This window comes from Cydia strobilella, chromosome 6 (assembly GCF_947568885.1).
Source record: "Cydia strobilella chromosome 6, ilCydStro3.1, whole genome shotgun sequence".
In the NCBI taxonomy this organism is placed as follows: domain Eukaryota; kingdom Metazoa; phylum Arthropoda; class Insecta; order Lepidoptera; family Tortricidae; genus Cydia; species Cydia strobilella.
Genome location: NC_086046.1, coordinates 5,680,686 through 5,698,057, shown reverse-complemented (window position 1 = coordinate 5,698,057; position 17,372 = coordinate 5,680,686). Strand labels below are relative to the sequence as shown.

General features: G+C 35.3%; 2 protein-coding genes across 8 annotated transcripts in view; one reads left to right on the top strand and one right to left on the bottom strand.

Annotated features, from left to right (window-relative positions):
* Window positions 1-17,372, bottom strand: part of LOC134742379 (probable tRNA (uracil-O(2)-)-methyltransferase) — a 300,106-nt gene that overhangs the window by 181,595 nt on the left and 101,139 nt on the right. The gene's annotated exons all lie outside the window — the stretch shown is intronic.
* The window catches only part of LOC134742365 (calcium-transporting ATPase sarcoplasmic/endoplasmic reticulum type), a 36,222-nt gene continuing 21,384 nt past the window's right edge, over window positions 2,535-17,372 (top strand). For 4 of the 6 annotated variants that reach the window (XR_010127928.1, XM_063675459.1, XM_063675460.1 and 1 more), the window contains exons 1-2: window positions 2,535-2,695; window positions 14,475-14,618. Coding sequence is in view for 5 of the 6 variants with exons in the window: in XM_063675459.1 (XP_063531529.1) it covers window positions 14,501-14,618 (118 nt within the window). In the remaining variant the exon portion in view is untranslated. Of the gene's footprint in view, window positions 2,696-13,276; window positions 13,432-13,943; window positions 14,086-14,474; window positions 14,619-17,372 lie in introns of those variants that run through there. The other 2 variants (XM_063675456.1, XM_063675457.1) reach the window with 2 other exon arrangements.

Here is a 17,372-nt window from a genome sequence, read left to right as displayed (position 1 = left end):
GTAACCGAAGACAATATTAGAAAACTACTCAAATCCTGATACCGAACGAATTCTCGATTAACATGTTATAGCAATATACAGGGTGGTTAAAAAATAAGTGCTTTCCCGTTGCTAGGGAGGTTTTGGGATTATACTGATCAACTTTTACTATGGGACCAACCACGAAATCGCGAAAACAAAATTTACCCTCCCATAGAAAAAGGAACAACCAAAATGTATGAAACAGCCAAATTTTTTTCGCTTGGGGTTGGTCCCATAGTAAAAGTTGCTCAGTATAATCCCAAAACCTCCCTGGCAACAGGAATGCACTTATTATTTAGCCACCATGTATACAGTAACCAAGTTAATTAGTTAAAATATAAAAGTGTATTATCTAAACAAAAACCCATAATAGAACCTTCCAACATTCCCGCAATTTCATTGGACTTAATAACTTTGATAACCTAAAAACAGTATTGATATTACATAATACACTTACACATATTGCCCTCATTAATGTACTTTTATAGTGTCAAGAAAAACATGTACCTAACTCGTGTATTGATTTTAAAAGAAGATTGAGTGTTGAATATTTAGGTCAGCAAACACAACAATATGAAATGTGTGTTCATTTATAATTTCACTTATTCGACGCCTGACTAACCTGAATGTGGACCGTATTTTGTAAATAAACTGAAACTGACTGAATTCTACAGATAACATTGAGTGCAATAATGCGATGACAATGTACGAGTATAACCGATGTTACTGAGGTATGAATTCTATATTCTACTAACATCAATAAATATGATAGTTAGTATGTTTTGCTATTTAATATGATATTTAGTATCTTTTGCTATTTCAGAACAAGGGTAGTTTATAACAATAAATAACTGCTTACTATCAGGCGGGCCGTATGCTTGATTGCCATCGACGTGGTATAAAAAAAACCTAGAAGAGCTGATTTTGAGATACAAACTATCGTAACACTTTATACTCTCGCGATTTGTATACATAATTAATGTCATTATCATTACCGGTTATAACGCGATTAAAAAGGGAAAAAGGTAAAATAATCATTTTATCGCGTTAGACCCATTAATGACATTAATTAAACTATCCTATAGTTTGTATCTAGGAATTTTACCCCTAAGGGGTTAAATGAAGCTTGATGAACACGAGAGAATTTACGTAAACTTGTATGTGTGGGGCGTGGGGTCACCAAAGGCGACAGTTTTAAGGCCCCATTCTACTGTACTTAGCTCAGCAGCAGTCGTTTAGCGTCTCAAGCCTACAAAGTCAATCTTGTAAGTCTCCTCTTGCTCCTGTTTTATTATAACCTTACATCCTTACATAACAAATAAGTTTTGCGTATATGAACTGAATTTGCTGAAGATGCCGATCAGTCAATCCAATCTAAAGCAGATGCGCGTGAGTCACCGGCGACCGGAAATGCCAAGCACTTCCGATCCGCCCGTGATTGATGTTTGCCACTACACGCAATGTTAAACTACACTCAAAAGCAATAAAAATGTGTCACTTTATTTAGAAATTTCCATCCATAACGACTAGTTTAAAGTGCTCTCGAGTGTATTCGCTGTTTGTACGTCAATTGAGTGTATGTATAAGCAGAATGAGTTTATTTATTTGATAATCGGGAACACCCAAATATTCCATAATACGTTTTTCGATTTTTATAACCGCGATTTTCATAATCCCGATTTCTTATAAGTCAGAAATATCAAAATTACGATTTTTAAAAACACGATGGAATAAAATCACGAATGTGGTGTGGTGTGTGGGTGTGGTGTGTGGTGTGTGGTGTGTGGTGGTGTGGTGTGGTGTCGGAAACTTAAAATCCGATTCTCATTTGACCGAAAGCTTAAAATTCCAATTTTACACTTTTCCGATAATATTTTTTTCCGAATTCCTAAATTTCGAAAAATCATTGTCCGATCGGAAATAAAATAATTCGGTATTCAGAAATTCGATCTTCTGTAAGGTCGGAAAAATTAAATTCGTCATATTCAAATAAAGACTCACGTGTAAGTAATTCCGGGTACACTTCATGATTCCGTAAAATTTTATGCCGAATTTTAGAATGTCGAATTTTATCTTATTTTATTATTTTTAAATGCTCGACCTATCAAAATTCCGTCTTAATTGACTGGTAGAGATGCCTTAAGTTAAGGCATTAAGTCCGGCATTTGTACCTTCATGTATTGTGCAATAAATATGAAATAAATATAAATAAATAAATATCTATTATTGTCAGCCATTGTCTTCATGAACAGGGGCTTAATACTGGACAGTAAATGATGTGCACTTTACTTGTAATAATTTGTAAATTAAAGGTAACGTCAAGCGTTGTCAGATAATTAGAAACTAGGTTTGCGGCTGCAAAGTTGTGTGTAATTGCATTTTAAACTGTGCTCGTTTGGGATAGAGTCGAGGGGTGGGTTTGTGCGGTGTGCGGGACGCATAGGGGAGTAGCCGGCGCGTCTCAGCTGGCAAGCGGCCCGCTGCCCACCACAGAGCTTATAAAAGAGGGCGACTATCTGTTCCCGCGCCCGGCGCGCCGCACTCCTGACGCTCTCCTCATGGCGCGCGCTAACCTTACACGATAGTACCTACATTAACAAAAAAAGAAAGTATTCTTTCTGTATAATTGGATGTATGTACAAAACCAAGTGATTGGGACCAAGTGATAGTGAGGGTAAGTTGATCCAAATGTGACAGTGCTACCAACCGAGGACTGTGGATTGTGATTGTGTTCAGTGTTGCCAGCGTATTCGGACTCCTAAATTATGGATAAAATGGATTGTTAGTGCCGGATGTGATTAGGTGCGGATAAAATGCAGAAGCGTATAATCTCGCGTGATTTCTTCTTCGGAAGTGAAAAAGTTACGGAAGTGTTTTAGCCAGTGTTATCAGGAATTTAATTGTGCACTATTGTATTGAACAAAACCATGTGATGGTCAAGTGGTCAAGTCATCCAATCGTGCGCATAAAACTTTCTATAAGCATTCGACTCATTTCTCTCTTACTTTTGGACTGAAAAGAAAGGAACGAGTGAATGTTTTCAACTGTTGGGCTTCTGCCACCTTTGACTGGCCAGACGATTGTTACGTCATTTAACTCATATAAAGTCCCGACTACCTACTGGTAATACTGGCTCATCAGAGTTTAAAAAGAATGCGATTATTGTTAAAATCAAACAATTTTATATAAATCACTAAGAATCATATTGCCAATAGTTAACAGTAATGGCCATTACTAGTATAATCTCGTGGCGGTTTGATGATTAAAGATATTCGTTAAAGACTTACAAAATTATAATATTTTAAAATAAATATGTCATCTACATATATTTTACCGTGTCCTTTAAAATATTAACTTTCCTAATTAAATTGAGATCAAACCAAAATAACATTTGTATCTAGGCTGTGAAGTGACGCAATTAATGGTAAACATATTGAATAAAAGTATTATAATATAAACATTTATTTGTTACAGAATGATTATATCATAATTATTGTAATTGAATTAAATACACAACAGTGTGGTGCTTTTGCATAAAACAATAAAACTTTAAAAATAAACATTTATTATCAAATCGCGTAAGTTAATATTATAATACTGATGTGTTGATTCCATACCGACTATCACATAAACAAAGCGCGTACTTTATTTGCACGTACAATAAACAAAAACTTTTGATGAGAACAGATATTTCCTCCACATATTCTAACTAGCCGGTTAAAACAGGATAAATAGGGAGGAGGCGAGGATATAAAACAGGATAAAACATATATAAAATGTATGTATTTTGAGCTAGACTAACCTTTCTCGTGCGTTCCAAATCTCTTTTAGCCCATCCGACCTGCCAAAGCAGATGGTCCGTTACGACACACTCAAGTACGATATTCTATTTCGATTATTACCTTCGGCCGTTTATTTGTAGATGACGAATCGCCGTACGAACACTGGCATTCGCCTGGGACTTGCGTACGCTCGTTACATTATCTCGGAATTTTAAAAGCTTGCTTTATATTTATGTACTCCGCACATGCTAAAAAAACTCGCGCCGATTTCCGTTTGTTGATTTATGAACTGGGTCTACTATTTCCTCCCTTTCCGTTGGTTCGCAATAACTGCGTAACGTAACAGGTACCTACTTTAATCGAACCTCACAACTAAGAAATCGAGCATAGGAATATATATATACATATATAGGTATATATACATATATAGGTATATATACATATGTAGGTAGGTACATGTAAGAGTAAAAGAACAAAGAAATGTGGTATCCGAAAACAAAATATGACTAAAAACTCGCATTTCGGTCAAGTCATTATGCCTAATTGCCTACCTATACATATAAAATACTTAATATTAGAAAAAAAAACACTTTTTGTTCAATATTTTGAATGATTCCCATAGATTTAACATTTAAATATATTAAAGAGATTGACTAACGCATTTAAGTTTTGGCGGTCAGTCTCACTTTTTTCAAAAGAAATAAATAAACGAAATTTACGGGTGCAAACGTAAAAAATAGACGACCACGACAAAAATTGAAACAACGATTAAGTTAGTCATAAAACGGGTTACTTATTTAAAGCATGCCCTAATAAAGTCCTTCTATAACTATACCATGAATCAAATTGAAAGTTGCAGGTACATAACCCTGTAAGCACCTAAACTAGCACATAAGCAAGGATAGGTATAACAACACAATTGTGTTCATTGTAGTATTTAATGCGGCAGCGTCAACACGGAAATAAGTCGTCCAAGTCGAAATCTAACCGAAGCGATTAATAGGCGATAAACCATAGTTTACTGCCGCAAGTCTAGCGCGTGATTCAATCGCAGGAAATACGCGTTACCACATTATTTCCTCGTTAATTGCATTCCCGAAACTCGAACTCTTCATTTCGTTCATGGGTTCCACCCACCATCACAGATTGACAATTATTATAATATCTTAATATACCATGCGAGTCCTTCTTTTATTTTAACAACTTTTTCCTACTTTACGAGTCAATTTATGTTTATGTAAGTATCATCAGTTGTAAGATTTCACTTGTACACTCTGTACAGATGACTGTGATAATGACTGAGATAATGAGGGCTAACGCGTATGAATTCGCCGCTAGGGGCACTAGTGTAGATGGTGGTCTTTTCCATAGTTCGAAATGTCACTTGTCACTTCAATGACTGACAGCTGTTCTTTAGTCTTATGGACCACCATCAACAGAGGCGCCAACTGGTGAGCAAAAAAACGATAGCCCTCAATGAGCTCTTGAGGTTTGTGGCCGAGTTCGTCTTAGTCATGCTGTCAAATTAAAAAAGACACCTAACTACTTAGTCAAAAAGAAAATGCATCTTATTTTGTAAACGCGGTCGTAAATAACCGTTAAATCGTTGTGTATTGAAGCCAAGTTTCTGAACACGTAACACTATAAAATGTCGTCTCCGTAATACATTTTATTTCAGCCGCCGAAATAAACGTTGGTAGCATTGGCATTCAGCTGTTTTCCTGTAATTTTCTATTTCTACTCGGTGAATTTATTTAGTGTGTCATGAAGACAAGGCTGACAGTTTTTGAGTGGCCGCCCTGGCAGCTGGCTTGTAAATTGCATCAGGAACTGTTTTTTCAAGAATTTGCTGAACCGTTTTAACGTGCGTGGGTTTACACGTACACGTGTCAATAATCTTTCGCAAAAAATATACTTCCTTAGATACCTACAGTAGCTGCAAATAATCTATCATATTTTTTCAGGTATAATATTTTTGGTAATTTCTCAAAAACGGCTCTAGCGACTTCGATAAAATTTACAATATAGGGGCATATGAAAACGACAATTCTATCACACTAGAGTACATTTTAAAAATAATTAGGATGTCCGAGTTTTTGGGGTACTAAATTGTAAAGTACTGATTCTATTTAATTTTCAAACTAGAGGCTAACGAGCGAAAAATCGATCCATCTAGGTTTTAAGGATGACTCACGTTAGACCGGGCCGTGTCCGGGCCGGAGCTTCCGGCGCTTACTTTTCTATGACATGACAGGTGATCACGTGATGCCTTCCATAGAAAACGAAGCGCCGGAAGCTCCGGCCCGAACACGGCCCGGTCTAACGTGAGTCATCCTTTATTGTTGGTAAGATTCGCTTTTGAGTGGCTTTTGAGTGTTTTCAAATAATAAATTCAATAATTACAAAATACATTAATTAGTGTTTGTAAAGGCTCCAATCAGCATTGCGCTACGTGGCTTCCTATATTGCCACGTGCAGTGAGTGGGACATAATTATATATGGTCGTGATAATAATACAATCATTGTTTACATGATATAAAGTCTAATTTCACGAATTTTCAAATGAATGCCTGCAAAAAATAGCAATATGATAGACTTTTTGCTATTGTAGCTTCGCTTTATCATTATCCACTAGAGAGTTAGTTATGGAAGATGTTCGATAGGATATTTATTTATGTACATTACGTATTCCAAAGAAACTATATAAAACAACAACGAAATACTTGCCAAAAACCTATAAAGTAATTTTATCAAACAACTCCTTTTAATAGTCAAAATATTGACAGAACCTAAACTAAAATATAATAAATAATAAATAACTTCAAAAATTTCAAATTACTACGCTTATCGTGAACCTCTAGGCTAGGTTTTGTGTTTAAAAAGCCAATCTCGTTTTGCTACAACGCTGTACGTACCTAACTAGTTTGTCCTAGGGCGTTTTAGTTTAAGTAAGTAGCATACTGATGCTACTACATAGATACGTTTGCACAGGTTTACAAACCTGAGACGTAAACTCATCAACTCTTTACTAAAACAGCATTGGAACCGTACCTCTACTACTTACTGGCCGCCAGGATTATGCGATCGTAAGCAAGCATAAAGCTCTATATCGACTATATCCCTTTTCTTTCATCGCGTTACGTCGCCGGCACGTCAACGAATACCTTCCTGGAGTTCGGAGACAGGAGGAATCCGAAACGAGACGGCCTTGGCCGCTCCGAACTTAGCTGACCGTGACAGACGCATTCGGTGTCCTCGTGGTCTCCGCGCACATAGATTCATGTCCATTATCTGTTAACAACTATTATAAGCTTTTCTTTACAAAAACTTCTAAATGAAACAATTGGCTTCAATAAATTCATACATTTTTTAAGTTAGTAGAAAAGCAATTCATAACACGGCATTTTTTTCTCTGGGCACTTAATTTACCCGGTATATATTGCATACTTAGTTAAAGTAAAAATAGAAAAATAGTAGATTGTTAACCAAGGGTGGAAAGTGAACTATATCACCCGAGATTTCATCGTCATTTATGTTGATTTATTAACTTTTTTTTTTAATCAATGCAATTGACATTTAATTTCGATAATACTTGGTCTGAAAATGCGGAAGCTAATATGAGAACTTTTAACTGAATAATTAACATATACTCGTAAATGGCTGTTAGCCGTTGCTCGAAGTACAAATTTTAAAAAAATATGCAATTTTCCACCCGGCTATGTAAGGTGAGTTTAAAAAAATATAAAATTTAAGCATAAGCGTCGACCATTAAACAGAATGGAAAACAGAATTTAATATTAATTTAATTTTAAGTATAATATTAGCTTTTTTTACTACCCTATGTATGTTATCGTATATATGGTTACCTATTATTTGTTGTTCCCAAATATACGAGTAAGCTACATCAATTCTTGGTTGTCAATATGTAAATGGTTTTAATATTTAAATTTGAGTGACAAACATTACTTAAATTTGAGGAAGTAGTTACTGACAATTGATACTCGCCATTAATTTAATTCATTACATTACAGATACAGTACCGAACCGTAAAGGAAAGACTCCATATTCATTTATACCTATGTGTTTTCCGTATTCATTAATACGTCAGGGTAGGGTATAAATTAAAAGAAAATTTAGTGGGCTTCAGAAACTTGATTGAGTAACTATCGCGGTAACCAAAGACAATATTAAAAGAAAATTGTTTTGTAAACAATGTTATTTCAACGTCATATCATGATAATAAAACAAAACACGCGGTAACGAAGGTGAAAGAACGCGCATAATCGTTATTAAACTTCTTCAGATAGTAGAAAAAAAAATATCTATCAATTATCCTACTATATTAACCTAACCTAACACTAATACGGCATACACTTTATTCGAGTTCACCTTACGAGTAAGTACAAGTAGTATGGGTGTGTACGTGTATCAAACTATTCTTGGCCCATAACATCGTAATAATCGTTTATCTACATTGATATTGATTTTTAATTAATAGGTCATCTATGTCAGGCTGAATTATTCTATTATTCTATTCTATTCTACAGAGTTACTGCCTTTCAACTTTGAGTACACACAGCTACTCAAAGTAGATACGAGATTTTTTTCAAAGTAGCGCCGACATTGCTTCCTGATGTTGTATTTTAAAAGAGACTAAAAAGGGGTTAAAAACTGCCAATGTCACACTAAAGAGGGTACTTCGGTGAATAGAAAGAGACTAAAAGATCGATATGTCTCATACTTTATTTGTTTTTAGGTAGGTACAAGTACTGCGGGGATGTTTTTAGAAATAAGAAAAACTGCATTTAAATATGTTTATAAAACCCTAATACCTAACACTGTTTGTAAAAATTGTTTTATTCTAACTAATAAGAAACAGATATTATTGTGCAACCAAGTATGCTGGAAACGTCCAAATGTCATCATTTGGTAAATCGAGCGGCAGTCAGAATATTACCATACAGAAAAAAAACAATTTTTACTAAAAATTTATTACTTAACTGTACTTTTATATTGTTCCAAAATTGACCTCGTGGGTTTCTAAGGACGAAATTACTGATCTCTTATAGTTTCTAAATTTTCCCTTACGTAGGGCGTACACCCTCATATTTAATAATAATAACTTCAGATGAATTAATATTATGTACCTACATTAAGAAAGAGCGGGTTCTCCTGATAGTTACAGGTATATACATATACTTACAAGGAGGACTTAAATCTAATTGTTTTCAAATTGTTTTTTACATTTCATTTTTTTAAGGAACGCGAACGCCGTGAGGCCGCCGCGCCGCGCCGCTTCGCTTCGCATACGCGAGCGCGAGTGTTCGCCTCATGAATCTAGTATAACTGGATCGGTCATGAGGGGTGGGGGAAAATGACCGAACGGGATAGTCTTATGTATCTTTCAGTAGGAGTAGCAGAGAAAGCGCTGTTATTGTTTGTCCTTGTCATAGTTTCACTTTTCCACCGCTGCCACAACCGAGGTTGTGGCAAACAAATAAGTACGTGACATGTCATGTTTGTTCGTTGCTTGTTTAATTATCGTTGTTTTGTATGAAATTGTGCTTTCTCTTATGAAATATAGTGATGGTTAGCGTTTTGAATGCTTGAACTTTGATAAAATACTGGTGAATTGTTCTGTAATCGGCTGTAATAGCCGCTCTGAGCAAAAATATGAGATCATAACCTTTCACACGTAAGTACGGTATTTTACACCTTCCTCTTAACGCAATATGAGAGAATAACATCGTAAAATTACGTTACACTCAAAGCAATGTAGAATCAAACGATTTCAATAAAAATATCACAATTATTTACGCAAATTAACAAAACATTATTTGTAAAATTATCCGCCCAAATTACGTAGGTAGGTAGGAATCTGAGTTCAGCCATTTTTAAACTTCTTCTTAATTTAGCTGCATAACAATCATGTTAGGGATACCAGATGAAAATATCATAATTTTATGGGTAATTTTGACCTCGAAGTTTTTTCGTACTTCTAATTCCAAAAAATAAATAAACAAATGTTGTGAAGATTAAATGTGGTGTACATTAATTGGTGTGATTGCGATTTGTGATTTCTTTAAATTAAAACCCATAATACATTTTATTTTACGTTTTATTTACCAAACATGTTTAGTTTTGTACCACCTGCGCGAATTATAAGAGGTATTCCATTGTTCATACGCCTAAAAAGAACGGCCCATTGACATTTTATTTAACAATTTTTTAATACCGTCAAACAAGCTAACTTTGCCTCCAGGGTAATCGCCCCAACGTGATATCAAATATTGGGGTAATTTCTACCAATATGGTATCCCCACGTTTATGACGTCATCTATGTCTATCCCTTACGGGCGCACGCGTATAGCTGGTCTATGTAATGCTAGGTCTATGGTTCGCCTACGTAAGACGCAGCATTAAGCCTAGTTCAGACTACGCTAGTAATTTAGTCGAGTGGCGAGTATTAGTGACTTTGCATGCCTAAAGGGTCCTTATGCTCCATGTGCAGCATAGACCCTTGACTTGACCAACTATAATTACAGTCTTTTTAAGTATTGTAATATTTTTTTAATCCATAAAATTATTTATTTTCAAATAACTATTTACAAGATAAATTAAAAACATTAAAAACTTAAAGTTGCATGGGGCATCGTCCCCAGGACGCTTGCTGCGTTTCCCCGCTGGATTGCCAGACTTAGCCGCTGAGCGAAATATTCGCCCGCTAGAAAGTCGCCAGACACCCAGACAAGTTTATTTGAAATTTCTTTCACAACTTGTCTGGTGTCTGATTTATATTTTTAAGTTGTATAATACTAATGACAGTAATTATGTGCCCTCAAATACCACGCATTCTTTGACAGCTGTACTTCGTAGATATTTATCGCCAAAAATATATCGAGTCATACATCAATGTCGTCTGACCGTTTGTCTCTGCCAACTGTAAACATCCAATGCCGATCCGTCTGTTGCGCACCAATTGCAACAAGTATAGCGTAATTATAGTAATTATGTTATAACTCATATCAAGGCAATTCATTAATTGTATCTTCGTAGGATTAATATAAATGAGCGGGTTTTAAAAATTAACTAAATAGCCGGAAACATTTAAATGCTCTTGAAACCGTTGAACCGATTTAATTGAAATTTGACATAAGTAGGGGTAGTTTGAGTCCCGGGCACTCGGAAATCATTCCTAAAGAGAGTGCAAAGGGGGGTGGAATTGAGAGATTTAGTGCCAGTTGCACCATCCGCACTTGACAGACTGATAAACGTTACCCGGCGCGTCGCGACGGTTTACTATGAAACTCTCCATACAATAAAATTTTGCGAACTCTTTAACGATCACAAACAGTTGGTGCAACCGACCCTTAATGAATTGCCTGTAATTGACTGTTTGTTTCTGAATAAATAAATAAAAAATAAAAATAAATTGATGTCAAGCAATTAAGCTTATGATCAAATTGAATGATTGCTATTACACTTTATCCAGGCGCTAAATTTACTTTAGCTGCTGTTACTGATTCTATGCAGACGAAGTCGCGGGCAAAAGCTAGTAAGTATATAACGTGTCATCGTCATACTCGCATAAGTGTGAGCGAAGCACATATTATGTCTAGAGTCCGTGCAAGCTAACTCTACACCGACTTTGAACACAACAAAGTGAGGGAGTGTCATTGGTCATTGTAGACGCTATTGAAGCAGACCAAGCTAGCTCTGTGTGGCATTTGCAATGACAAAGTGCGGCAATGTCATCTTTAATGTCAAATTTCCACTCCCATACTTCACTACACCTTTTAAACAAAGCCCCGCCGCTTTTGTTTGTGTGTATGTGATGTATGTTTGCGATAAACTCGAAAACTAATGAACGGGTTTTTAATTTTTCATGCGGTTTTCACCTATCAATAGAGTGATTCTTGAGGAAGGTGTAGGTGTATAATTTATTAAGGTTTTGTGTAACCCGTGCGAAACCGGGGTGGGTCGCTAGTTATTGAATAATATAAAGGACTAATAAAATTTATTGGCGGATTAGCCACGTGGCATAAGTAGCAAATGCCACGGGAATCGCGCACTTACACATTGTGGCCGTAAAAAACCTAAGTTTTACTTCGTTCACTTCATCTGACAAAACTAAAACAATCCATGGCCCCATGATAGAATTTGCTACAGGCCCTGCGCTGGCTTCATCCGGCACTGGACTGACTCTACTTTTATAGAAGTTTTGCCACCACACATTCATTGCAAGTGTCATGCAGAGTTAACTTAGTCGGACTCTACCAACATTACTCAGGCGGTGTTACAACTCCCTACTCTATATGTAGGTACTGTAGTTGCGAAGTGGTTTTTAAGTATAGGAAGCATTAGTTTTGGGACAAAACTAGTTTAACTATTCAATTCAATAACACAACACAAACAGCCAAGCTTTCTATCAGTCCATAGACTCCATAGTAAACGATAATAACTTCTTGCCAACCATCTCAGTTAAGTAATCATCATCATTCGCTTTCTCTTACCCCATTCATTTGGGGTCGGCGCAGCATGTCTTTTTCTTCCATACCTAAGTTTCATCCATATCTCAGTTGTGATATTTACACCCAGAATAAAATGAAACTATGGGTAGGTACTTATTTTATACATCGAAATCCGTCCCGCGACTCCCCCGGTGGTTTGGTACTGGTACTGCTAACAGTAGGGTAAAGCGGGATACAATGGATTTCGGTTTTTTTTTGTAGGAGCAGTAAGTAGTTGCGCGTTTTTCCTTCGAATGTATCGTTTCTATATTTTAGCCTAAAGCATTTGTTACATAAAAGAGCAAAGTTTTTGTGCTCTCGTGCTTAATATACATGGTACCCATTGAAAAATCTTGAGCGTTGCGAGGGTTGAGGGTTAAGGCACACAAACTTTTGCTACCCTGTGAAACACATTTCATTTAACTAAACAATCGCAAGGAAATTTTATCCAAATAATATCGCTCGAAATTCCATTTCACCAGCTTACGTGATTGGAGCAACTCAAAAATTACATTAGATTACTTCACACACTTGTCTATAAAATACTACTTTATACAATGAATTACTTATTCTGTGACAATGATTTCTAACAATAAAAAGAGCCTTGAAAATTATGAAAATTAAATTGTTTCACTTAACGTACCGATGCAAGATCATCATCATCTGCTTTAAGCAACATTTGAAGCTATTAATTGTAAACATGTTTTCCACGGGAGAATTTGAATTAATGTCAACTATAAAGCTACTTTATCGCTTGGAGAATAGTGGTGTAAACTGAAAAGCTTTATAATAGTCGTAAAGACAAGCCGCATATTGGTAAAGCAAGGACCGGGGAGCTCGACCCGGGTAGCGCCCGCTATAAAAAGATCATCACAGGACAGGACGGTCGCGACGCCGCGCGAGCGCGACAAGCAACCCTGGAAAGCGAGTCGACTCTGCCATCGAGTACTGTTGCCAAAATAATTAAAGAAATCTCCGACATGTCCCTCCGCCGCGCCCGCGCCGCGCTAAAATCGTCGCTCCCGCCCGGGAGTCACTACTCGGGGCGCGGCGGGAAAACACCTCCCGCGCCACTCTTATTTCTTCTTTCCTTCCCGACGCTGTCGAAAAATATTTCAGTAAGTCGAAAATAACAACTTCCACAACGCATTCCTGTGAATAAAATAATCAAAAAGTGTCAATTAAGTGTTTTCTAAGTAAATAACACAGTTTGTGACTTTATTACCAGTGATAAGTGTGTTACATAACGCAAAGAAATTATGTTCACGTTTCTGCATTTTAAAAATACCGCATTTTGTAGGCGCCTATTGAACGAAAATAGCCTTCCGTCACGTGGGACAGAACCGGCCTATAACATCGCTCCACATTTATCCGTAGCTCTAAATCATTCCGCTTGTAATAAAACTAAGTTATGTTAATAAAATGAATTATTTTAGTATTAAAAATATTTTCGTACTCATTTCAGATTTTGTTTATGTCATAAATAGTTGAATTAAATAAAGGGTTTTAATTTGGTTTATTAGTTCATGACATAAGTGATAGGTGGCGCTACACCTTCTCACTTTTACAACGTCACGTTGGACGTCAGTTTAAGAAAAAATGACGGCTACATTGGATACGTGTTCTAGTAGTTTATGATATTTACGAGAAAAGTATTAGTTTAGTACAAATACAATAGATTCTACTTTATAAAACTATAGTCCAGCGCTTTCCTGTTTTAAGTGTAACATTGGTAAATGACAGTCATTTCTCATGAATAAGAAAAGTTCTTGGTGAGTGGAACAAACAGTAAAACGGTGCATGCGATGCAGGAAATTGCTACTTACAATTTCGGTTTCTTGCCCTATCTACTTACTGTATTCACAGCTATCGTGTGAATAATAATTATGTTAAAAATGCCATCTGATGACAACGTCTTATAAATTTATTGTGTCTATTGTTTAACTTCTCACCCTTGACTTGCATATTCTGTTTTTTTAAGCAGTACCTATGTAATGTACAAAAACATATGAATAAAAATAATGCTATTAGGTTGAATATTCTACGGTAAACCATCTGTAAAATTTAAATTTAAATCCCATGTTAAAGTAACATAACCTCACTAGTGTTGCAGTGATGATGATGACTGGTCAATTCTAACCTTAATTATTTATCTTTACAGAACTGACGGCGACATAGACTTTCACCATGGAGGACGCTCACTCGAAATCCGTGGAAGAAGTCTTATCATATTTTGGAACAGACCAAGACAAAGGCCTTAGCCCAGATCAAATCAAAAGGAACCAGGAGAAATATGGCCCAAATGGTAAGTGGCTCCTTGTCTTTGTTTAGGTCATGCTGTTCTAAACCAACCAGTCAGAGTTCAGGTATTGATCATTCATGACAACAATAATATCTTATCATGTGGATTAGAACACAAATCGTAACACATCTTTTAATAGACATAAACAAATCATTGTTGGTTGTATCTCAAAAATCAGGATACTACAGAAATACAATTCTGTTGTCAGGCTGTCAATAGACAATATTAATTGACATTATTGACTTAACATTGAACTATGAGGCAATAAATATAAACATTTTATTAGATACCTAATACAATACCTACCTATTTAATGTGTCATTATAGTATTAGTAGTATGAGTATTAGTATTACGTTATAACTTATTGTGATAATAATCTAAAACTTATGACTAGAAAAATGTGGTATAATATTTATAGTCTGTATCTTTTGGTATTTAAAAGAATGTAAACAAACCACAATTAGGTATTTTATTGGGCAAGAAAATTCTTCAAGCCAATTAATTTAACTCAATGTGCCAAAAGTTTTACTACGATATATCACTTACTCAACGTAAAAAAGAAGCTGCTATAATCATGCTATTTTGTTATTAGGAATATATCTGGATGATTTGATTAATTAATAGTAATTTAGTTTTATAATAGGTACTTATATGCTGTTACTTCACCCTAGTAAAGAACCTAAAACGAGATTAAATATTTAGCCATTTGAGGGTAGATCAAACATTACATGATTAAATGAAATTGGTTAAAGCCAGAACAATGAGGAACAGAACAGAACCAGGCAGTTTTCTATTTGTTTGGTTAACTTGTTGTGTTTCAAGTACCTGAAAATGTAAAAACACATTGTTTATTACATTTATTTAACCACTTAAAGATACAGACTATCGTAGATACAATATTTTTTATTACATGTTTTGGGCTTTGTTCGGAAACCGGAACCATAACACCTACTTTAGGGAACCCACCATTTTGCTAATGCTGTTAAGTAGAGTTACAGCAGCTGTAACCCAGATGTACCCAAGTGGGTACAACGGGCGCTAATGGGTTAAAAAACAAAACTTATGTGCCTAATGCAATTACTACTAAATGTGGTTACCATCTAAATTTATTTACATAATGTCCTTCAAATAATAATTTTGACTAAATAATTTGTCCAAAACACACATTTATCTAAAAAGAGTCAGAAAATTATCCCAAACCATATGCAGCTCAATCATTTGCAGAAAATATGTGTTTGTTTGGCATCATACTACTGTATCCATCAATCAGTCAGGGTTGCTCCCTGTTGAATCCCTGCCAACTACTAACCTGGATGCCAATCAACCTATGTTGACAACCATTTTAAAAATAAACATCATTCTATGATGACCTTGGTTGCTACAAAATTACTTTAAGTAATTAAACCACACTGTAATTGTCTTTACACCATTGCAATCAATAATTTAATGTTTGTACTCTCACTAGTACTGATGAAATAGATAATAGATTCATGTTATTGATAGCTTTAAAAAATGGAAAAGATGTACATTCTGTCACACATATAGGAATTGGCAGGTAAAAATACTATTCTACTGCCATTTGTCTGGATTGTGTATTTATGTATTGAAGATTAATATTAGGCAATTAGCTTAAATGTTTGATTTTATATGAGCCATATATTAAATTGAGAATTTTTCAGTTCTTTCTGTTTCTGTCTAACATTAAGAACTCCTGATCATTTAATTTAACATGTAAAAATAATTCATTTATTGGCAGAAATATTTCTTTAATTTGATATAATTTATTATTATATTTCTGTTGAACTATAACAATAACACACCTTACGGCACATAATATAAAATATTTGTTTAAATTTGAACTTTAATAGCTGTCAATAGAGTTGAATATTATATCCGCCATTATGGCTTCGTATGCGATAAAAGGGTTAATACAAAAATAATAAAGTAGGTACTAAACTCCTAGACGCGTAGGGTTAATATAAACAGGTTTTTACTTTATTTAAATCACAATCAGTCTGCACACTAACCGCGCGTAGTGGAAATATACGCAGCTTAAATTTTGTCAAGTCTATTGTCTTCTTAACCTAGTTACCGGCTTAATGCGATTTACTATATACACATACACACTACACACACTAGCCATAAAACAGCTAGAGCTATAGTGTTGGTTAACATTCGAGTACTTTGAATCATCTGCTAAGGCGGTTCCCTGAGCCAGAAGGCGAAAAATTTCCTTATATGATCATGTTTTTCTAAGAGGCGTTGATATTCGTAGACGTGGAATAAATATATGTAGTTCTTGACTATATTATCTTTAATAACATAGCTTTCGATACACGAATTATGACAATTCACTCGATACAATTAATTCCCAAAGTAACCTCTAACTCGGACTTTTAATCAAACTTTACTCGGTCATTTATTATGTGATACTATAAACAAAAAAAGAAGAAAAAGCAATCTTAACTTAAATAGTAACTTCATAGCTTTCGAATTTCGACATTGTAAGGTAACGTTTTAAAAATAAATAAAAATCGACAAAATTCGATCAAAATTGACACTTGCCGCGCATGATCTTTCCCGTTCTTTCTTACGAAATGTGATAGTGACAGCGGCAAACCGATGGAACGGCCTTAAGACATAATTGTGTTTTTAAGACTCAGAATTAAATCGAAACTCTAATTCATTTCAACTTGTTCAGAGACCCGAGTGTTTTGTAGAGACTTGACTTGAGTCCTTTTCAGAGGACTCATTTA